At 33.2% G+C, this 24700-nt stretch overlaps 1 protein-coding gene across 1 annotated transcript in view; it reads right to left on the reverse strand.

Moving 5' to 3' along the window:
• MYEF2 (myelin expression factor 2) overlaps positions 1-24700 on the reverse strand; it is a 38561-nt gene that overhangs the window by 9424 nt on the left and 4437 nt on the right. Inside the window, exons 2-16 of the mRNA XM_056810158.1 lie at positions 21416-21624; positions 20023-20075; positions 18685-18692; positions 18492-18585; positions 14147-14338; positions 13207-13360; positions 12522-12571; positions 12349-12412; positions 11060-11161; positions 9900-9950; positions 9541-9609; positions 9085-9183; positions 8670-8741; positions 3169-3377; positions 3038-3089 (exon numbers count right to left, since the gene is read on the reverse strand). Coding sequence (XP_056666136.1) covers positions 3038-3089; positions 3169-3377; positions 8670-8741; positions 9085-9183; positions 9541-9609; positions 9900-9950; positions 11060-11161; positions 12349-12412; positions 12522-12571; positions 13207-13360; positions 14147-14338; positions 18492-18585; positions 18685-18692; positions 20023-20075; positions 21416-21624 — 1478 coding nt within the window. The remainder of the gene's footprint in view (positions 1-3037; positions 3090-3168; positions 3378-8669; positions 8742-9084; positions 9184-9540; positions 9610-9899; positions 9951-11059; positions 11162-12348; positions 12413-12521; positions 12572-13206; positions 13361-14146; positions 14339-18491; positions 18586-18684; positions 18693-20022; positions 20076-21415; positions 21625-24700) is intronic.

Consider the following 24700-nt stretch of genomic DNA (forward strand, 5'->3'; position numbering starts at 1 on the left):
AGTAGAACACAGAAAGATCAACTCCAGGGATATGCCTACATTTAGGTATTCAGAAAAGAATAGGAAGTCTGAAAAGAAGAAATAAAAGAAGAGGAAGAGCCAAGGTAGTATAATATTAAAAAGCCAAAGGAAAATGGATTTTTCACAAAGAGGCAAGAAGAGAGGGAGGTGACTTAATTGCTACTGAGAAATTAATTAATATAAAGACTGAGAAAAAGGCTGTTAGATTAGGCAATTAAATTGTCATCAATGATCTCACAGAGAACAATTTCAGTAAAGTAATAAAGATGGAAGTCATATTCCACTGTGTGTGGACTTATTTTGCTTGATTATACTAATTTTATATTAAGGGTAAGGGAAAAAATACTGAAAATAATTCAGAAAAAAGTGTCAATAAAATGTATAAAAATGCACAAAAGACAACATATATATGTTCACACAGATATATATGTATTTATGCATTTATTAATTTTATGTTGCATGTGCACTTAGCTCATTATGAATATGTACTTGGCCTTTGTGCTTATATTTCCAACTCCTAGCAAAACTCCTGGAATTCAGAGGCACTTAAAAATATTTATTGACTGATGGGTTTAATAATCATTCTTTCTGATTTCTCTGCCAATGACATCTTCTGGAAAATGACTTTTTGATATTGCTTTTTACAGGTTGTTCTCCTATCTGTCTGATTGTTCCTTCCCAAGTCTCCTTTTCACAGTTCATAATTCACATTATGCACCCACTAAGGCTCTGTCCTGGGTTTTCTTTTCCCTCTAGACAGGAGTTTTTAGCCAATTTTTTGTGTCATGAATCCTTTGGCAGCTGTCGAAAACTATGGATCTTCTCTTAGAATAACATTTCTTAAATGAAGAAAATATAGAAACCAATTATATTTGTCTGATATAATTTTATATATATTTGTGTACATACACAAGCACACGCACACACACACACATATATGCTTTTTTAGACATCTTGAATTAGAAGATTCATAGGTTTATCAGACGCAATATGTCCAAAAGAGAAATCATAAAGATAATGCCCCCAAATGCTTCCCTGTTCCTAACTTTCTTATTATTGTTGAAGGCACTATTATCTCACCCAAGCTTGCAACTTCAATGAAAACTCCTCATTGGCATTCACCCGACATATTCAATCTATTTTAAAATCGTCATTTCTACTTTAACAGGTCTTGTACATGTTCCCTTCTCTCCACTCAATATAACCACCACACCAGTTCAGGCCATCATCCAGCTTTCTTTCTGACTGGTCTTCCATAACTCTTTTTCCTACTCTAATGCATAAAAACCACAGCTCTGACCATATCACCCCTACTCAATAAACTGAATTGATTCCATATTACCTCCAGTATTGAATAAAACCTATTCTTTCTGGCATTTAAAGCCCTTCACAAATTTACCCTTTCCTATCTTTTCTAAGTTGTTTATACTTTACTAATCTCAATGTACTCTATGATTTAGCTATATTGGCCTACTTGCCATTTCTTACACATGAAACTCCCATCTTCTATTGCCCTGACTCTGCACTGGCATTTCCCCCATGCCTGAAATGGTCTTCCTCTTTACCTTTACCTCTTAGCTTTCCTGGCTTCCTTCAAGACTTGGCAATGTATGGCTTAAATCTCACTTTCTGAAGAAGCCCTTTCCTTCTGAAATTACTTTTAATCTGCTCTATCCTTGGAATGTACCCATTTTATGCTTTCTTCTCCATTATAATGTGAGGCCCTTGAGGTTTTTTCCTCCCTTTCTTCATATCCCCAGCACTAAGTATAGTGTCTTGCATATATTTAAGCCCATGATCACTGACTGCTCATAAAACGTCTTTGTTGATAATATTAGGGAAACTGTCTTCTATGATGTCAACCTCAAAGTAAAAAAAATAAAATATTCCAGAATGTACATAGAACATTTTTAACTCCCTCTACTTCAAGTAACTAAATTAAGTGCCACATTCAACAATCTCAAGATTACTTAAAGATAGTCTTCATGTATTTAAAAATTACTTATGAAATGATTACTACATGTCAATCACTGTGTGAAGCATTAAGAACATAAACACAAAAATGAGAATCCCTGCCCTCAAGAGCTTAACTTTGTTGGTGGAAAATAACATAAATACAGACAATTAAACATAAAATGTACAAAAAATAAACAAAAAACAATTTTTGGAGAGAGAGGCATTAAGAGCTACTGGAAGAAAGAACAAAGGTCTTATGTAAGAGCTCACAGAAAGTAAAGAGAATGAAGAGAGACCAGGACGATCTGGAGTATATCTACATATGATGGGAGTGGGTAAAAGGGAGGATAGAAGAGAATATGAATGATGACTAAGAAATAGTGGCCAGAAAAACAGGAGAACCAAGAGATAAAACCTCATGAAAAAACTTTATGAAAACCTCAATCTAAGGGTCATTTTTTTCACTATTCTGCCAAATCTGTCATGATCTAGATCAGAAGTGACAAATATGTAGCCCATAACACTACCGAAAATGACCTGTACCAGATAAATGTCAGAAATATTTAATAAAGTGAAAATAAGACAAAATATAAATAATATTACATTTTAAAACTAAATGTATATACAGATAAGTTGCATCCATTTCTATTTGAGTTTGACATCACTAATTAAGATAAAGAGAACTGATAAATGCAATGAAGTCACTTGCCTAGTACTGACAACATACAACACAACAATGTGAGCTACAATAGTGAAAATATAATGAAATAAAACAATAAAAATATAAACTTCATGTCAAAGGCATTGAAGAAGCAAACTTTAGACCTCCCTAGGATCAGTATCCTTTTACCTCGCAGACCTGTCTTGTTTCCAAAAAAAATTTCAAATACATTTGCCTTTCCACATTTAAGCCTGAAGTATAATTGTACTTAGAAATCAACCCAGAAATTAGTTAATATCAATAAGTATGAACGAGTACTTTGTCAGTATTTAGAATTTAAAGAACCAATTTCTCTTCTACAATCAATATAAAAATATCTGCAATCATTTGTATACTTACCACACTGACTGAATTTCTCTTTTAGTTTCTGCCAAGTCAAGTCAAAAGGCAGCTAGAATGAAAACAGGTATTAGTAATAGAAAAACAAAGAAAATTAAAGAAAAAAATCTCTTTTACATTTGTTTGCTTACATTTCTGACAAATATCTGGTTTCCTTTGGAGCCTATTCTGTCTCTCATTCCACTTCCCATTGGGCCAGACACAAATCCTCGATCCATATCAATGCTTCTTTCCAGTACAGCTCCCATACCAGGTCCCATTCTATCAAAGCTGGAGCTCATTCGGTCAAGTCCCATCCCCATTCCTCCAGTCATGCTGTTCATACCACCCATTCCACCACCTAGGTTTTTTAGGGAGGGAAGGGAAAATTTGGGAGTTTGTAGTTTGATGATTTGTTTTTAGATGAACAAAAAGGTGGGGAAGTCATTTTTGGAAAAAGAGAGAAAGAAAAAAATTGCTTCTTTTAATACAACATGTTGGTAAAAAGGTAAAATTTTAACATGAAAAATACAAGTGTTTTCCTGAAAATTGTTACAAAATCTATTCATATTACAAAATAATTGATATTATTGTTGTTTAATCAAATACTTAAGCTATCTACTATGTATAAATACAGCATATTTCATATATACATCTATGAGCTTATGTCAAGATCAATTACATCCAACTTACTTTACATGAAGCCTATGTACAATTATACATAGTTTGGGGTTTTCATTATTTTTTTTTGCTTTTCATTTTCATTCCTAATTTTACTTGATTATGCCTAAACACAGAACTATGGGAAGTAAATTCACAGATACCAATTACCATAATCTTTTCTTATGCCACTTTAAATAAATTTTCCATTTTAACATTACTTTCCCAATCCTCCCCTTACACATTTTACTCCTGTTGGCTATAGTTATTCCCAGTTTTTCCTCAGATGGCAAGAGTCAATGCATATAACATAAGATAGATACTATCTTCTAACAGCATGATTATTAAGTTAAATATTTCTCAGGAGATAAGGTGAGATAAAGAGAAAATGCTATGAAGCCTAGGAGTCAAACACCAGGTTCATGCTTTCCCCATAATCTTACTCCTGGTACACTCCCTACCCACTTATTTCATTATCTTTCTCCAGTCTCAAAAATTCTTTCACTTTATTCCTGGCCCTATAACTCTCCTTACTCCTCAGCCTTTACTTATATCAAATAATCACATTAAAATGCTAGGATCACATGATGTTAAAAACATTTCAAAATGACTTGGCATTTATAAATGGGCAACAAAGGGAGAAAGAATGCCAGAAACAAAAATAAGGAGGCAAAAAATTATTAAGACTTTGTGGGATATAACCTATGACTAGACTATGGTGACAAAAAAAAACTTTATTTAAAAAAAGATTAGATAAAAGAAGCAATAGAATAGCTTTATGTATCAAGAAGATATACTCCAAAGTGTAAAATTTACTAACTTTATAAAAGTATGGTGAAGACTTAGGTGACAATCAAAGGAGGGGAAAATTGCAGCATTACTGTTGGTAGTATATTCCAGACCATACCAATTAGAAGAAGGACTGGAGGATGAGTTCCTGGAGCAGAAAAAATAATAGCATGGGGAGGACAGAGTAGCAATGGATCACTTCAGCTATTTGGACATCCTCTGTTGATTGCCGTCTTGACTTAAAAATCAGAGGAGTTAAGAAATTTCAACCTACTTTTTTTGAAAGATATGGTTATGAACAAGATCACACTGGTTGTCAGACAAGAAATAACAAGACTTTGGGAATATAATGGCTATTAGAGTTTTTAACGGAAAAAGTGGAAAAGTGCAGGGTGAGGGAAAGAATGCCAACCATAATCTAACGAATATGCTAAATTCTGAGAAAGTAATTTCAAAGAGGTCAGAAAAAGAAGAGGCACTCCTGGTCATTTCAAAAGGAATTAAATTCTCATAATGTACAGGCAAATAATTCCAAAGAGAAAGAAAAGGAGACATTATCTTAAAAAATACGGAAGGGAATTAGATCAACTCATTAAAAGATATATATAAAAAGACAGAAAAAAGGGTGAATCTTAAAGATAAACAGAACAAGACGTTGGGGATGAATGCTAAAAAAGTCTAAAATGAGTTAAGGTGTACAATTAATGCTGAAGAACAATAAAAAGTATTTTTTAAAAGCTTTGTCCAGGAGCATGAGGAAATTTAAAAGGATAGAACCAGAGCTAGGAGTAAATGCAAAAATAATAATAGTAATCAGACTGAAGGCAGAACTATTTTACCTCTTTTTTTGTTTTCTCCACTAAGAAGGATTCCTAGAGTAGGAAAAATAAGAACAAGAAATTGAAACCCAAGATAAATGAAAAAAGGAGAAGACCTTGATACTCAATGAATTGAAATCATCAAACCTTGGCATTCTGACATCCTAAGAATTTGTGAATATGATGGCTAAACTGTTGTTGGCGAACTTTGAAAAACATGGAGAATGGAATAGGTGCTTAAAGGCCTACAGACAACCCAATGTTCTCACAATTTTAAAAATAAAATACATTCTTCAAACCATTGGCTTCATGAGTTTAATTTCAATTCCTGGTAAAACTCTAGAACACATGATTAAAGCAATGGATTTGGGGCACTTTGAAAAGATTATTACTAAAAGCCAGCATAGATTTATCAAGATAAGTCATGCTGAATTCAGAAATCTCTTTTGTTTTACTATGTACATTTTTAAGGGCTTTGATTTGCATTTTTTCTTTTTTTTTTTGTCAAGGGAGAGAGAAGTAGTAGAGAGAGAAAATAGATTTTTATTAACTGAAAAAGATTAATTAAAAAAATAAGTCATGCCAGACTAACCTCATTTCCTGTGACAGGGTTACTACTTTGGAAGGTCAAGGAAACTCTGCAGACCTAGTATACCTGGATTTTTAGCAAGACATCTGACAAAGTTTCACATTATATCCTTGTGGACAAGGTAGAGAGATGTAGGTTGGATGATAGTTGGATCTGGAATTGGTTGAATAACAAGAACCAAATAAGTGGTAATTAATGGATCAGTGTCAAACTAGGTCTTTGACAGTGTTTCAGACATCTATCCCTGGATCTAGTTTTATCAGTGGCTTAGATGAAAGTATAACTTAAAATATTTATCAAACTGGCAGATGAAGGAAGCTGTAAGTTATAGCTTATACAATGGATAGTTAAACAGGACCCCAAAAAGATCTTGACAGGCTAAATATAATAAGATACAATCTAATAAAGTCCTACACTTAGATTTCTTACAAAAATCTACTTTACAAGGCCAGGATGGGGATAAAATAGCCGAACAAGTGTGCAAATTAATAAAAGACCTAGGGATACTAATGGACTTATTATAGGTCAACAATGCAATGTAACAACCAAAAATGTTAATATGATCTCAGGCTGCATTAATAGTAATACAGTAGAAAAGACACTGGCTCTGGAGTCAGAAGACTTGGGTTCAATTCTGCCTTCTGATATTTACTATCAATATGAACTTGGGTAAGTCACTTTATCTCCTTGGATTTCCACTGCCTCAATGCTGAAGTGAAAGGGTTGGACTTGATGGCTTTTGAGGTCCCTTCTAACTCTAGAGATGGCACAGAAGATAGAGCACTAAAGTCAGGAATACTTGAGTACAAATCCAGCCTCAGATACATACTAATCTGTGTGACCTTACCTCTGTTTGCCTCAGTTTCCCCATGTATAAATAAGCTAAAGCCAGAATCATTATAAAGATAAATATTTGTAAAATGTTTTGCAAACCTTAAAGCACAAACAAATGCTAGCCATTTTTATTCTCTAATTGTGATTAGAACAAAGTAGGTCCTGCTTTAACAGACCCTATTTAGATTAATGTAATGTATGTTCATTTATGGGCATGTAATTATAGGAAAGAGGTTGACAGTCCACAGTTATTCCAAGAACAACCAAGATCTTGTAGGGAACTCAGAATAATGTGATACTATGACTAGCTGAAGGAACTGAGTATGTTTGGCCTGAGGAGAAGATGGGAACACATGACAGCTTTAAGAGTTATTCTGTGGAAGCTGGGTTAGATTCCTTTTGCTTAGCCCCAGATGAGCTAGGTAGAAGCAATGGGTAGAACTTACTAAGAGGCAGATCTGAATTTGATTTAAATAAAAGTTTAATAAGCAGGGCTTTTCAAAAGGAACAAGCTATCTCAGGAGCTAGTGGGTTTCCTTTCACTGAAGGTCTTCAGATAGAAGTTGAATGGCTACCTGTCAGATATTCCTATTTAGGTATCAGTTGAATTAAATGATTAGTCAATTGGTCAGTAAGTATTTAAGCACCTTCTATGTGCTAAGTATTGTGCTAAAAGCTGGGAATACAAAGAAAAGTAATACAGTTTATGCCCTCTAAGAGCTCACTATCTAATGGGAGAGACTATAAGCAAACAAACATATACAAACAAGCTATATACAGAAATAGGAAATAATTAACAGAGGAAAAGTGCCTGCATTGAGGGGCAGCAAAGAAAGCAGGATTTTACTGGGAGTTAAAGGAAGTCAGGGAAGCCATGAGATAGAGATGAGGCAGGAGAGTTTTCCAGGCATGGGAGACAGCCAGTGAAAATGCACCTATTTGAGAGATGAACTACTGAGGTTGCTCTCAACTTTTATAATTCTATGATTCTATTTTAAGGATGAGAAGAGCTAACAAAAAAAGTACTGATTTGTTTATGAAATGGAAGCCATGGAAGAGAATAGTTTAGTGGAAGAATTGTTAATAAGTTCTTAAGAGTTGTAGTTTAGATGTTCAAGGTGAGAATATAGGGAGTGTTTTAGATCTCTCAATGAAGACAGTATGGCAAGAATAGCTCTTTGGAAAGATATGGTTTAGTAAGGAAACAGGGTGAATAACTGGGTATATAGTAAGTGAGGTCAAGGGTAAAATAAGGCAACAAATTAGAGATTAGAGAAGAAATTGAACAGATGTTTCTCAGTAAGATGATAGTTACTCTGACAAATTTTAGGAGAGATGAAGGGAACCCGCCTCCTAGTCGTGGCCCACATTATTGCAGGAATCCTCAAATATGAGATGTAGAGTAATCCACTAGACAACTATCCTACTTCTAAGTAAACTAAAAGACAGCAGCAGGGGCAACCGCAAAGTGGATAGAGGGCCAGACCTGAGTTCAAATCTTCCCTTGGACACTACTTAGCCATATGACTAAGCAATTCATTTAATCCCAATTGCCTAGACTAGAAATGATACTAAGAAGATAAGAATTTAAAAGAAAAAAGGCAATAGTAGCTACAAAATTTAACAAGGGAGAAAAAACAGATACTTGAACAAAAGTAATTCTGTTGCACACATGGTCACAGATGTTCAGGAAAACCTTGCTAGAGAAGAGCTAGGGTGGAGCTTTCGTTCATACATGTTTAGATAACTCCACAGGAACAGTAAAGAGGTAAAAATCATTAGTCAAGAAAAAGAAGCTTCAATTGAACTACTGGAGTTTTTTCTATATAACATTATTTCACCAGAAAAAAAGTGTAATTCTAGAATAAGCATAATATAGATTTTACAACTGTCAAATTACGAGCTGTTTTTTGCATATAGCAAATATTTTTAAATTAATTTTAGGAAAAACTTAAAAACCTACTCATGCCAGATCCTACTGGACCCATGTTAGAAGCTCCCATTCCTCCTGCAAAACCTCCAATCATTGCACCACCTTAAAGAAAGATAATATGCTAATTAACTACAGTTACACAGAGTATAAATAACTTGACAAAATTTTAATATTTTGGTTATGAGAAGCTAACAGATAACAGTTCACTGAAGACTTTCCAAAAGAGTTCACTTTCAAATGCTTTATGTGCAAGCATTTTGTTTTTAAAGTGTAAACTACAATGAAGCACTTGAGTCTTACCAGTTTATCAGCAAAAGTGTTCCCTTCTTTAGGAAACAAAACTAAATGAAAGCCAATATATAATCCTTATTTTTCAAACAGCAGAAATAAAAGTATTTCAACATGATTCACAAAAAGAGAAAGTACATGACAAACATTGCCCTACCAATTCTACCGAAAGAGTCCCCGAAGCCTCGATTCATTCCAATGTCACCACGTCCAAAGTCTCTTTCCATGCTACTAGTCATTCCACCACGATACAATTCTGTTAACAATGTGAAAATAATAGTAGGAACAACTTAAACATTTTAAAGCACTTCTATTTCTTGGGTTTAACAATTTAAGAATATGCCTAAAATAAAAGATGAAAGTAAAACTTGTGAATATGAAATGTTATTTACCTAACTTACCTCCCATGCTGCTTCCCAGGCCGCCCATACCAGTTCCCATTCCTGCCATGCCAGTCCCTATCCCTCCACTCATTCCACTGCCCATGCTCCCTCTGAAGTCATCTATAGCACCCATTCCTAAGTGAAGGAGGGAACAGTTTAATAGTAGGGAAGAGCTATACATAGAAAATACTCCCCATTCCCTCCCCCCTCCAAATTATGAATTTACCTACCTCCCATTCGGCTAATTCCTCCAAATCCTCCCATGTTATTCATTGTTTCCATGCCACCAAACCCAACTCCTACATAATAAGGATAAATTTGAAGACGCTATTGTTAATTACATTGTTTGAAGGCATACTTTTGTCAGCATTAAGTGCCACCTGTTGGTTTTTCTTCCACCCATCACACTACTGCATCAACCTTAGGTGGCTCCTACCTAACTCAACTAAGGTCTTTAAGTGGAATCAATTCCTATTAAAAGCTCTCTGGGAAATGAGTTAGCATTAAGAGAAGCAGGAATTTATATTTTATATCTGACAGTTTTAAAGTAAATGATGATGAGCATATACACAAAATGTTATGTACATACCTCCTCCCATTCTATTCATTCCTCCAAAACCAGGACCATCCATTCCCATACCTCAAATGAAATACAAAATATTTGCTTTTAGAAAAATGTGGGAAAGGAATGTAATATTTCACGTCTGTGGCTACAAAACGATGCAACAAAGCATAAATAAATGCTTTACGTCATAATAGGATATTTGGGGTGGGGGTCACTTGCCTGACCCCCTATGCCAGTCATCCAGTTGTGAAGGTTCAAGAAGTAGGCCTGAGAAATTACTAGAGGACGAGAAAGGAAAATGTTGCTTCCATTTTTCCCATCTCCCAGCTCCAAGTCCCACCTCCCAATGTTTTTTTTTAATGTTTATAAGAATTCAGTTTAATTAAATTCAACAAATATTTAAGAAAAGAAGAGGTGGACGGTATAAGAAAATCAAGCATCTAAGTAGTAGTATACTCTCTTCAGTTGGCTAGAGCTGTTCAATATAGCCTTCAGTCTCTGATCTCCAAGTCCTCTATTTTACAACACAAACATTACAAAGCCACTAAAGGATATGTACAAGTAATAAGATCATTCCTACAGCTACTATACCAGCATGATCCAGGCTGGAGAAGGTTTGTCCTATCTAGGGAAGCTAAGAAAGCAACACAACAAAGGGTTTAAGGAGAACACTTCTACCTGGCTTGAAAAACTATTATCATTGTCCTCAAGTTCTATGGAATAATTGGTTAAGCAAACAAATGTAAAAATCACCTCAGCTAAGTTACACTGTTTCATTTAAATGAACACTTCCTATTTATCTGTAACCTGACATGCAAGTTTATATTACCTTGTTAAAAAAGTTGTTATATAGCTCTACTTCACTCCTCCAATAAACTTTTAGCCCTACTTTGTGCAAGGTAATGTGAGAGGCATTCCTTCCTCCCCTAATGTGGTGTTAGATGATTAGTCACAGCACAGCTGCCTGTAAAGAAAACTGTTTCCCCCCCAAGCTCATTTCCCTTTGTTGTTCTAATATTAAGCTTAGCTTTGTTTTCAGTTCAAGTGATGCCACCATATATCTACAAAGCCATAAAAGAGGCCCTATTTAATACATGGCAGAAAACGATATAAATATAAGCTTTTGCTACTGAACAAGCCAGGGTTAATTTTCAGGTAAAAAGCCCCAACATAAAAATACTTACTTCCTGGTCCTATATTTCCCATTCCACCTCCCATGCTCAATTGGTTGGCACTAATGGGCTGCCCACCTGGTCCAAGCCCCATTCCAATGCCCCCAAGGCCACCTAAAATAAAATAATAATATATAAATCTTGGTGGTATTAAGAAGCTAGTCCTAAAAATCAAATTTTTTTTTTACGATATTCTAAGCTTTTGCAAAATTACAGATGAGGGAAAAAATGACAAAAATTTAGGAACACAATGCACTGGTGTATCACCACAGCAATATTTGTTAGAAGGGATAGTATCATTAGAATATAGAAACATCCTGGTTTCTGTCAAAGATGATTTACTTGCTTAAGCAACAAAAAGACTGCCCAATAATGTAAAATCACCTTGGAGCTGGCATGCTTATTTCCAAATGGAAAAAAAAATAGATCCTGTCCAAGTTTGAACAACCATTAAAAACATTCAAAACCAACCAAAGTATTAACACATATGGTAAGAAGGTTGCCAATGATGCAATCACTAAAATTTAGATTTACACATAAAAGAATAAGTTCGTCAGAAGACACATGAGACACTTAGATATTTTAAATTTTAATAATTAAAAAAATAGAAATAATTCCCATTTGGATTTCCCATTTGATTTCTTGGATGATTAAAAAGTTCTCATGTTTAATAACTCTAACTGAATTCTGTACAGAATTAACAATCACTTAAAAATAGATAGGCATGGAAATATTTTTTTTACATAAGGTTTCATAACAAATAGGCTCTTTTAAAAAGATTATGTGATCAATATGGGAAAAATGCATACCACATTTTACAAAATGGTTCATTTCTTAGTCACTAAGGTTTGGGTTGGGTTTTTTTTTTTGGTTTAAGCTCCTTATTTTCTCATCTCTTCATTCCTCTACTGGTTATATGTAATTTTTCCCTATATTTTTTCAAAACAAGTCCTGAAAATGAGTGCAATTTATTTGCAATAGCAGATTATATATTGTATGCAAAAATAGGATAACTTTTCCACATTACCATTAATTCCTAACTGCTTTTCTCAAAATCTAGTTATAAAACTATTTTAAGGACCAACAGCAATAGTCATGTCCAGTGTCTATAGATGAAAATTTCACATAAACATTTGTAAAGAACTCTGTATATTTAAAATTAATGGTAGCTTCCATTAATAATTAATGACTTTAGGTCAACCATAAACATTATGGTTAATGTTAACTCATGTTATAGAGAGAATGAATTTATTTCCCAGTCCACACACAAAAAAAGATATAAAATGAAATGCTTTACTTACGGGGCAATTGTGGTGTCTTACTATCATGTGAGCGATAGTCCTCATGTGGGACTGATTTGTCATCCTAATAGGAAAACAAATTTGATTAAAACAAATCTGTGAAATAGCCTAACTATACAAAGATACTACAGGGGTAATGGGAGTTGTTTTTGGTAGGTTGGGCAAGGACTCACCATTTTCACATGCATAGGTCTATCAAATAAAAACTGTCCATTGAACATAGCTGAAGAATCAGTCAAGGAAAGTTAAATCAAATTACTGAATATGTATATTTGAGAAATTAATCAAGCAATTCAAACCCATTTTATATTTAAATGATTCCCAAGATTTCAAACAATTATTTCCTAGGTTACCAAGTACTGCCTCTTTTAATGAGGTTATTTTTTTCTCTTGGCAAATAAGGAATTTATTTCCTTTTGTTTTTATTACTTATTTTTAAGAGGCACACATAACTTATTTAATACAATTAAAATATACAATACAAAAAATATACAATACAAAAAAATAAAAAATACAATTAAAAAAATAAAAAGATGTTTCATTTTGATATATGCTATTGGTATATAACAAATTACATAAAACAGCTACATTGTGTGTATATGACTAAAAAAGCCTATGTGTTTTACCAGGACAGCATTGTAATACCATTTCAAGTTTCAGGAGTGACTTTAGTACTTGGATATAATAAAGGTCTGCATGTACTGGAGACTAAAGTCTAACATACAGCTAAGCCAAGTACAGTGCAAGAAGGCACAAGGCAACAAATTATACCAAATACACACCACTGGCCTGAACTTTAACAATAAAAAAAAAAAACTAGAGAAAAAATGGTATCAGACTCCTTCCACATTAGGATACAGATTGCTTGAACTGCTTCAATTGCTTGATCAAAAGTGACTGTGCCCATTCCTCTGCTCTTGCCATCTTTGTCTTCTTTAATATCTGCCCGCTTTACTGTTCCAGCTATGCTGAACACCTCCTTTAGCTTCTTCCAACCAACTTTGAAGTCAAGCTTAATATAAAATTATATTGTTATGTTACTAATATACCTCTCTCCCCAATTATAGACAACAGAATCTTTTCTGAACTCCCAAAATTATAGATACCAAAGAACTATAATTCTTAATACCATCATAATATATATCAATAATTCTCAAATAATAAACTGCAAATCTCCTTAAGATTTTTTAAAACTCACTTAAAAAGTCACATCTATGTAGTTCCCTTCTTAAAAATTTTTAATCCCCCAAAAGTCTCACCTGCTTGATTAGCTCTGAGAAACATCTCAGTCCTGACCAATTATACATTTAACACTTAAAAATCCAATTCTACTAAAAGAAATGAATATTGAACAGTATTATTTGTTTACTTCCTTAAATGTAGAACAGCTGGACCAAACAAACCAACTACAACACATGACAATTCATGAATACATGTAATTCATGGTCCAGATATGCAAAACTATTGGGAAAAAACCCATTTCCCAAGATAAAAATAAGATCACATGCAGAAGAAATAAAATAAATGTCATGAACTGTACAAATATTTAATCCCACAGTTCTTTGGGGGGGGGGAAATACTAAACTAAAATAATTGCATTTTTATTCCTGAATTTGTACAAATGTATTTTTGTTTAAGAATTTATATAATTACCATTTCCCTTATTTTGATTAAAAATACGCAAAATGTTCTTGGAAAACCCATAAGCCATTTATTTGGCCAGTGACAAAGAACTAAAATGAAAAATTAAAACTAAATATCTGAACAACAAAAATTTGAGACTAAAGCTTAAACTTACATTAGCAACAAAAATTGTAGAACCAAGTCTACCAGCCTGCAAATTACTGATAACCTCAGGAGGAATATTTGGATTATTGAGAATGGAAGGTGGTAAATTCATCAACCCCGAACCCATATCGGGGACATGTCCTCCTGGGAATGATCCTCCTGTACGTTGCAGTGCCCTACGAGCATTTTCTCCATCAGGATCCTATAACACACATTGAATATTAAATACCACTAGATGAATACGTATGTCTAAAATAATTTAAAACAACTTGAAATTCTATAAAAACTTTCACAACTGGCTCAATATTAATGCCCATCTTGCAAGCCCAGCTGAAGTGTCAAGGACTTATAGGTAGAGACTAAATTATTCTTATACACAGAAGTCCTGTACAAGTCTGTGGACAGATAAAAGATTTCAATCTCCAGGAATATCAGTTTAGTACCTTTTTCCAATCACTAAAGTCACTTAAAGAACTTGAAATTAAGTTTATATTTACTTCATAATAGGGTATAATGACAAATATGCATAAATACACACCCTTAAAAGAAGAAAAGTACTAGCCTGTGGCTTCTTTCTAAAATGTAGCTGTAATGAATTCTCACTACAGATGCCCCAGTGAAATACAGTATTTGGACTGATTAGTAAATACAAGGCCTTATAGCCTTGGGAGTTACATGACCAGGGCTTTGAAGGAAAAGTAAATTAAAAAACCCCTCCTTCTGTAGTTTTAAGTTTCCCTCCTTCATGAGAATTTTACCTATTCCTTAAATTCTTTCACTCAATTGAAGTGATGATGAACTTGAGACCAAGAATGGAGAAGAAAGTTTTTGGCTACAAACTACATTAGATATGAATGCCCTCAAAGTAGTCAATAATAAGAGATTATTATCTGGGAAATATTTGGATTTTAAGTGGACAGAAGTAAAACAAACCCAAAATGTGAAAAATTTCCCCTACTTTACAGAATACAAAATAGCATCTGTAATACACCAAGTACTAAGCTTCATTATCATTCATTGAATACATTTCATTCCAAAAGCTATTAGGCTCAAAATAAGGCTTATTAGAAAGGGAGAGGAGCAATGGAGTTAACTGTAAAAGTCATTGGTTAAGGCTAAAATAGCTCTCATAGAGAATGGAGCATGTTAAGAGCAATATGCCCCCTGCATTAAATGGTCCTAGGTTGTCATGCTTTTTATAGTTCTAGTGTCTGTTTCATTTCTGCTTGCTTATTTGGTTCTATGTGGTGAGTGTACTTGAAATTTTATGAACATGAAGAAATTTAGATGTTGAAACTGGGACTAAGTGAATCCTTTATGATGACGTGAAATATCATACTTATTAGTCTTTTTTCTTTTTTGTCCCTATGTTGACTTCTAACAGTCTCCCATATTTTCCAATTTGCTACTACTAACCTCCAGTTTATGTTGTAAAACAGATAAGCAAAATTCTTTAGAACTACACCTAAAATAAGAATAAGGAGAAACCAGAAGGACTTGTCTACGAATAAAGTGCATTATCTTTAATGCACAAACTTTATGATATCTATCTTGGTTTTTACTTCATTCTTGACTTTCTACTGTAGTGTTCTACACAGTTAAAGTTGTTAGATAAAATATTACTGCTGAACAATCAACGTTGTTAGGAAAGATATGTGGGAAAACAAAGAATTTCTGCTTTATAAGTTAAATGAGTGAAATTTTTACAAAACCTAAAAATTTAGTTTACCATTTTTCAAAACAAAAGTAGACATCAAGAAGTTATAGTAATGCATTTTATAACAATAGGAAAATACAAAATCACTTTCTATAAAGTGGATTTTTAGAATAAACTTGGTCTCCAATATTGCTAGAGACATATTGATAAATAATACTCTCTTTCTCAAGAGACCTAGTCAAAAAAAACTGTCACACGGAGGACAAATTTTACAAATATAAGCTATATTCACATTTAGAACACTCTATGAAACTTTATTTAAGAATAGATTCGCACTATAACTGTGGACTGTCCTTAATATACAAAGGTTTTGATTTGTTTTGTTTTAAATTCTGAGAGAAGAGGGGGTTTGTTTTTATTGGTAAAAACAGTGATTTGCATAAGGTCATCTTTTGTAATAAATATGCATGCTTTTGGTAAAATGAGTAGACCTACTTCATGTGAATGAATTGTGGTTTTTCTCTGTAAAAAGCTAACTAAGGTTAGAGTGAGATCAAACCTATGACCTTGTTCCCATGCTCTATTAACCATGTCAGAAATGAACTAAGCAGGATGAATTTCAGATACATTGATGGTTTATTTTGATAGGATATTTAAGAAGACTTTGATAGATAAAAACAGCTAAATGCTGATGCTATATCTCATAAAATTATCAGAATATGCTTTAAGATCCTAGGAAGCAGGTGGTCCCTGAGAGGTCTAGTTCCAATTTCATCATCTTACAGATGAGTACAGAAACTGAAGCATGGAGAAAGGTCACCTAATGGCAGATTCAGGATTTGGGTTAGGATTGTCTAATACAAAAAACAGCATACTTAAATAGCCATGTGCTCACTGTCAAAATTTTTTTTATTTTGTAATCATCTCTTTATACAAGTCATAAACCTTAAATTATGAAAAATGTAAAACTATGCCCACCTACAAAAAGTTTTAACTGCAAGGTTATTTTATATAATGTTGACTAAAACAACAAATATAGGTCAATTTCCTACATGACAAAATGAAACCTAAAAGATTACAACAGCACCAAACCAATCAATCAAAATAACAAAAACACCAGTTATCAGTGAAAAAAGTATACAGTTGTCCTATTTCATCTGAACAAGTTGCCTTTACTTTACCATTTTTTTCCTAAAAATTTATTTTTTAAGTTGGCTGACTGACCTTGTTCTACAGTTTCCTTGTAGAAATAATTTTATAACATATGCTAAGTCTCCTAGGTTGCCCTTTTAAAAAAAAATAAAAACAACCTTTTTGCCCAGATTGTACCTGGGACATAGCACTGATAGCACAATCTCATCAATATCTACTAACCATTTTTTATGATATTGTTTCTATGGGAAAATGCATTCTGAATCTCCAAACTAGCAAAGTACACTTCCTTTACCACAGCAGTAGCACTTCCCAACTCTAGCCTTGTGAGTTCTAAGACTCTACCTCCACTATATGAATTTGCTCATATTCAAGTCATTTGGGAGTGTTCAGAAGTTGGAGACCATCAGTTCTAATATCGACAATGACCATTAAAATCAAGAAAGCTGAATTAACTAAAATTTCTAAACTCTACTATTAGAGAAAAAGAAGAGGAAACAAGTTAGTAAAAAAACATGTTAATAATTTGGAACATGTAATTGGATATGTAACTAACACGGTTAGAAACTTTATTCCAGTGTTTGGTTTCTTTATTGCAATATTAACTGAGCATCTGTTTTAGAAGCTAAAAAGACAACAAAGTATGATCTCACAATTAAATTTTTATATGGAAGTGGAGGGAGAGAAGAGAAAGATATTTTAGTGAGAATATGCTACAACTTGAATGTCTGGAAAAGGAAAAGAATTTGTCACAGAACAATTAATCCTTAACTTCAAATTTATGATAGCACCAATAGAAGACTGAAAAAAGACTTGAAATTTTCTCAGGTTCTTCTCTATCTTTCTTACCTCTATCTTTAACTAAAAATTTCCCTCATAGTTTTTTTTGGGGGGGAGGGGAAAAGCAGAACTAATCTACAATCTAAATACTTAAACGATTATATTAATAGAACAAAGGATCACCATTTCATGATCATTTCAGCATTTTAAAAGCCTAATATTAACCAAAAATAAGTCCTTATAAACCTTCTAAATACTTTGTTCTTCTTCCTTTCAAATTCAAAGGAACTTAAAATTCATATAAAAAGCACACTTCTAATTTAGGGGCTCTGTGTCCTACTGACAAATTCAAATGATTGATTTATAAATTGCCTTGAAGTATTAATATTGGACTGAACCCACTGACACTGTTTAAAAATTGTGTTCCTATGGATCTGTGGTGAGCAAAAAAATTTACTAAGTACATGATTTACAGTTTCAGTTGTACAGAATGCATAAATTTATAAAATTAAACAATACAGTCTAATAGGTAACCGAAAATTCCTAAACACTAAGCACTTGAAGCTGGCTATTTTAGATTTCTAGCTCTAGGTTAGCTACTAAAGAGTAAAAAAAATGTATGAACTGACAAGTATAGCTACTCTCATTAAAAAATTTCAGCAGGCCTCTCTGTTAATGATGCTAATCCACATAACAAAAATGAAAACACAAAGACAAAAAAAATTGCTCCAGTTTAATTAAATTTTCAGAATAAAAAAATTCTTACCTCTTTAATATTCAGGGGTCTTCCACTAAGATCATATTTGTTCATAGTTTCTAATGCCTTCTTTACAAATTCTTCATCTTTGAATTCAACCACACTTAGAGAGGGAAAAAAATTTTAGAAGTATTTAAATAACTATGTTTCTCTAAATCATAAGTTCAAAATTGTACTTTAGGATATTAAAAATAATCCTTACCCACAACCCTATATCCATGAAGATTTGTCAACATATGTAAGAGAAAAAAGGGTTTTGGTCAGCAGATAAAATTAATAATGGATTCAGCCATTTCAAGTCACTCTAAGATAGTAATTTCAATTATTTCCCTCTCCTCAATGGCATAAATTCTAATTTCCAAACCACAAAAAAATTCTCTATAAACTTTTTTAAAAATAAAACTGTCAAGTAGACATCTGACATTGTTATGTAAAAGGAGTAGTCTTACATTTAAATTATATCTTCTATGAAACAAAACTAAAAAAAATGCCACTATGCAAATAATAAGAGCCAGAAGGAATTATTTAAGATACCCAACATAATTATTTTCGAGTGATTGAAATGTCAAAGGCATTTCCAAATCCTGTTCTGGAAACAGTTTTTAAAATGTATACTCTTTAATCCTACCAAAAACAAAACAGTAACTATATAATTGTTTTCATATATAAAAAATAGGTCTTTCATAAATGAAAGGCTGTACCAAAATTAAATATGTAAAAAAAAATCAGATATGCTAAATAACTTGTAGAATTTTAAAATAATTACACAAATGATTATTACTAATCAAAGTGGCAGTGGAATGTTGTCACAAAGTTATATTTCTCATGGCATCCAACAGGTTTTTTTGCTCACTATCAATCAATCAACAAGCATTTATTAAGCGCCTACTATGTGCCAGGCACTGTGCTAGGCGCTGGGGATACAAATAGCTAAATATAATCATTTATTTTAAAAGGGACTTCCCAGTATATCCTTCACTACATTACATTCTTTGTTGCTGGCAATCAAAATCTGCTACCAACCAATTCCTTCCACTTCATTTTAATAATCTATTTCATTAATACCAAAGGGTAAGAGTACTGCCTCTTAAGTAGTCCTACAAACTCCTAAATTAGGCTCTTCAAGAGTTTCAAACATACATTCTGAATGAACACCTTTAAGCTACAGGCCTGCCATAGGCCTTACACTTAGGAAATTTTATCAATTCGGTGACTTAAAAAATTAAAAAGAAGATCCCTTAAGACATTCAGAACACAACAAAAATCCTATTTTAAAATCTATTGGCTAAGAAGCATTACCTTAGAGCATGAGGAAAGTAAACACCATTTTTGTAAGCATTTACAACACTCATCCCTTCCAATCAGCTAGTTTAATTTTCATGACAGTGTCAAACTTTCCAGTATAGAAACCTCAAATCTTTCAAAATAAAGTAAAATAAAAATGAAACTTACTTTCCAAAAACTGGTACAATAATTAAGCAAAAATTAAACTGCTGAGGAACTTTTAAACCTCTAGCAGATTATGGCCCACAGCACTTACCCTTGATTTTCCTTCCGAATCCTTAAAGAGCTCCACGTATGTAACCTCACCAACTACATAAGACATACAAAAGGAAAATACCAAGAAACAATGCATTTAAACACCAAATATCTTGCTTTACTGTGCCCCTGTGCACAACTCTACAGAGAAGCACCTATTATTCACCAACAATCAAAACCAGACCAACATTCCTCCTATCAATGGCTATATAAATTTAACTAATTTTCAGAAATATACAGCATCCACATTCTCTAAAAGAGCTAAACAACTATATTTAACCTAATTCATACTACAGATCATATTTTGGCCAGCATGATATAGTTGGTGAACAAATGCAGATATACAGATAGTCCCTTAACCTATCAAATTAAAAACATCAACATTAGCACTTTTCAAATAACTTTTGTCATCCTACACACAACAGCTGTTTTAAGGTGACTTTCTACCTGAATGTCTTCAATCATGTTTGCCTTCAGTAAACTAAATTTACAAGTCATATTTCACAGCAAGCCACACACTTTCTAAATGAGTTCAATGAATAAAACCAGTCAAATAGTTGTCACCTTACAACAGATACACCAATGCAAAGTTTTTGTTTTTGTTTTTAATTAAAAAGGAGCAGCCTCAAAGCCAAGTGCATACTTTGTATAACTTTTTGAAACTCAAATTATCAAAAGATAAACAAAACTAGCTTTTACAAAATCAAGTATTAGAATGATTTCCCCCCCAAAACCATCCAAATACAGTAAGTTTAGGGTTTTTAGGTTATTCTGATATCAAAACTGCAACAGCAGTAACGCAATTTTTATAAAGAACAGAAGAGACAGCATCATGGCAGTCATGACAATGCAAACGAAATTAATTCCACAGCCAGATTCCAGACTCCTCCAAAGGAAATACAAAACAGCTTGTAAAAAAAAAAAATCAGGCCTTATTTATCCTTTAGCTCACTAAGTGTGTTGTTTAGCAAATATAATACTCCATATTGGTTTTGTTTTGTTTTATTTTTATCTTGAAAAATACATCAACTAGACAAAACCTTGATTAATGAAATTCATGGTGACATATATATACATATATATGTGCACACACGCATATATATATATATATATACACTCACTTATATAATTTATATACATATAATGGTTCTCTAGTATAATACCAATATTGCAAAATATATTTTATTTACATATTCTACCTTGGAATGCAGATGCCTCAAGTGAAAAAGGAGGGAAACATAATTCAGGTCTCAAGAAATCAAATAAAAATTTTTTTTTCAAAAATATATCTGAGGCTCCAGGAAATGAGAAGTTTGGATTAACTGCTTCCCCTCTCCCCCCTGCTACCTATATGAAGTGAATTATCAAAAGTGGGTTATTTCAGAGATAGTTACCTTTTTCTCTCATAAGGTCTTTTATAGCTTGCCATTTCATGTCATATGGGATATTGCTAATAAAAACTCTATTACGGTTAGGACCCTTCTTTTCCCCAGTGCCCGAATTCTTGTCTTTTGAATAAGGATGGAATCTATTTGCCTTCTTATTTCCTGTAGATTTTTCTTTTAAGTCAGATTTCTCTTCTTTTACAGAATCATCATTCTCCCTAAATTTAAAAAAAAAAGGAAGAGGAAAATTTAGCTGTGCATTGAAACAATCTACATGAAGCAAATATTTCCTATCTAACACGTCAAAAAACACTCTCCTGGCAAAGAGTTTAGAAAGGAAACTGAACATTCAGATTCCTAGTTTGTTTCCCAAAGCACAGTAATAAGTAGTTCTATTTCATACCCAAATTCTCAGTTCGCAACTAGACACCATCAGGCAACAATTTAACTACCATCAAGTTCTGCACATCTTTTTGTGATTTCATTGGTACAGAGAGCTCCCAATGAAGAAATCCCTCTACCAACATAGTTCAGAACTACTCTTCCACTTAGAATCTGTTGCCTGGGGCTTTACAACGTTAAGTAAAGTGCCTAGGACCATATAGCCAGTATATGACCATGGTGCTGCTTAAATAAAGGTAGGTGTCCCAATCCCCACATTAGTTCCCTTTGCTTAACATACTACCTAATATATCTCGACATATTATTTAATAAATAAACCTAATAAAAATAAATTTTGTAAGACTGGAGGAGACAAGAGAAAGAAGAAGGAAAGTCATTCTACTAGCAAATATTTATTCCAGCATGTAAAACTCTCTCCACTGGGGAATGATCTCTTTTCAGGATATCAGGACTAACATTTAGTTATACAATTTATAAATTAAATGAAAAAAAAAACATTCTCAGCTTTGTACAGTTTGTTATATTCTCAGGAGACAGTCTGGATCACAGGAACTTTCCTCACACATACCACTTCTTTAAAAAATAACTCTTCCTAGCGGACAGCTGGGTAGCTCAGTGGATTGAGAACCAAGCCTAGAGATGGGTGATCCTAGGTTCAAATCTGGCCTCAGGCACTTCCTAGCTATGTGACCCTGGGCAAGTCACTTGATCCCCCTTGCCTAGCCCTTACTACTCTTCTGACTTGGAGCCAATACACAGTATTGACTCCAAGATGGAAGGTAAGGGTTTAAAAAAATAACTCTTCCAGGCTAATTCAAACTCTGTTCACAGCTTTTTACTGATTGATGCTCTTAGAACTTTTAACCTTCCTGTGCTTTAGGGTTTTAAAATCTATATTAGAAAAAGTAACTAGATGTAACATCAAATTCTATTCTAAGCCTTTTGAAATAAACTCAGTAAAATTTCTATGAACCATGCAAAATTTTCACACATTAACAGTATTTATGTGCATCACAACATATTTCAAAGACTAAAAGGAACCTCAGAAGGCAACTAGTTAAATATCTTCTACATTTTGAAGATGAAGATACTGAGTTCAAGAAATATTAAATAACTTGCTCCAAATTACTCACAAGCTATGAGTGGCCATCAGAAGTAGGATTTGAATATAGTACTCTTAGCATGATACTATGTTCCTTCTGTACATAAATTGCCAGGTTAAAGTAAGTGGGATTTAACAGTCCATTACTGTCTGAGCACAGAATAACTGATTCCCATTTCAGTAACAACCACAAATATTAAAACAACTACTCTGTTCAGAGAAAGCTCTAATATTTAGCTTATATATGACAGCTTTCTCAAAGAGTTTACAATCTGATAGGAGCAAAGGGGAAGAACACAGATACTTCTGATCCATACTATAAAAGATAAGTGCATACAGAGTGCTATATGTGTCCTGAGAGAGAGAAGCTGAGTATATTGGTGAGGAGAGATAGGAAAATTAGAGGTTTCTAGGTGACAGCTGAACTGAGTTATTAAAAAAAAAACCTGGATGAGCAACAAATTGGTAAAGAGAGATATGAACTGGTCCAAACATCTTAGAAAGTAATCTGAAATTATCTGAAGAAAATGTTCACACCTTTTGACCTAGAGATTACATTACTAGGCATACAATTTAAAGAGGTCAATAATAATGACTCCATATACACCAAAATATTTATAGTAGCACTTTTCAAAGCAGCAAAGAACTGGAAACAAAAGTAGGTACCATCAACTAGGAAAATGACTAAAAAATTGTGGTATCTTAATGTAATAAAATACTGCTATGCGGGAAAAATAAATCAGATAAATACAGACGAGCATAGGAAAACTAACATAAACTGATCAAAAGTGAAGCAAATAGAATGCCAGGAAAATAACATTCACAATGACAATAATAATGTTAAATAAAAAGAACAAAAATAAAAATACAAAATAAATAAAATAAAATCCTGCAAAAATTATGACTAAGCTTGGTTTGAAAGAAAAGATATGTGAAGATACTTTTCCTTGCTTCATTGTAAATGTGGGGGTCTATGGATGTGAAACAAAGTCAATAATGTCAAATCATTTCAACATGTTGGCTAATTTTAATGTATATTCCTCCATACTTTTTTAAATTCTTTATTATAAGGTACAGATCTCTAGGAGAAAGGGAAAAAGGGAAATAACACTGGGAAATGCATCTAATGTAAAAAGAAAAATATCAATAAAATTTTACTTTAAAAAAAGTAGGAAGTCAATAGGTGAAGAAACAGAAGAAAATTTCAGTAACAATGAATAAATACCTTATTCCAGCTATAACTATAAACAGCATAAATGTAAGAAAAAGAACTTAACCAAGACACCTGGTTTGTTAACAACACTTTCAAACTTGCATCCCTAGGGCTGGCACAGCATAGGGCATCTCCTTACTACCTGACTCCAGGAGGGGGCACCAGTCCCAAGGAAATGACAATTGCAAGCAGCTGCAGGCAGTTTAAGCAGTGTGCTCAACCCAGTTGACATTTCATTGACTCATTCAGGTAAACCACAATTCTGGCCACTTTGACCCATCTCCTCTAATCCTTGAGATGTTCCTGCACAGATCTGAACCTCCTACTGACCCCAAATTCTTTCCAGAATGAGAATAAAAGGAAGACTACTCCATACTTTACTTAGATGAAATATAAGGGAATCCCAATCTTTTAAATAATAAAACAAAAGACTGGGAAATGCCATTACTGTTTGCCATACCATTTGGCATTTTAAGTAAGCTGCTATCTTTCTGTATACTATGAACTGTACTTTCCTTCGAGACCATTTTTTTTGAGTCCACTAAAAATTGTTCTCAAATAGGTTAACATACATTTG

This window comes from Monodelphis domestica, chromosome 1, assembly GCF_027887165.1.
Source record: "Monodelphis domestica isolate mMonDom1 chromosome 1, mMonDom1.pri, whole genome shotgun sequence".
NCBI lineage: Eukaryota > Metazoa > Chordata > Mammalia > Didelphimorphia > Didelphidae > Monodelphis > Monodelphis domestica.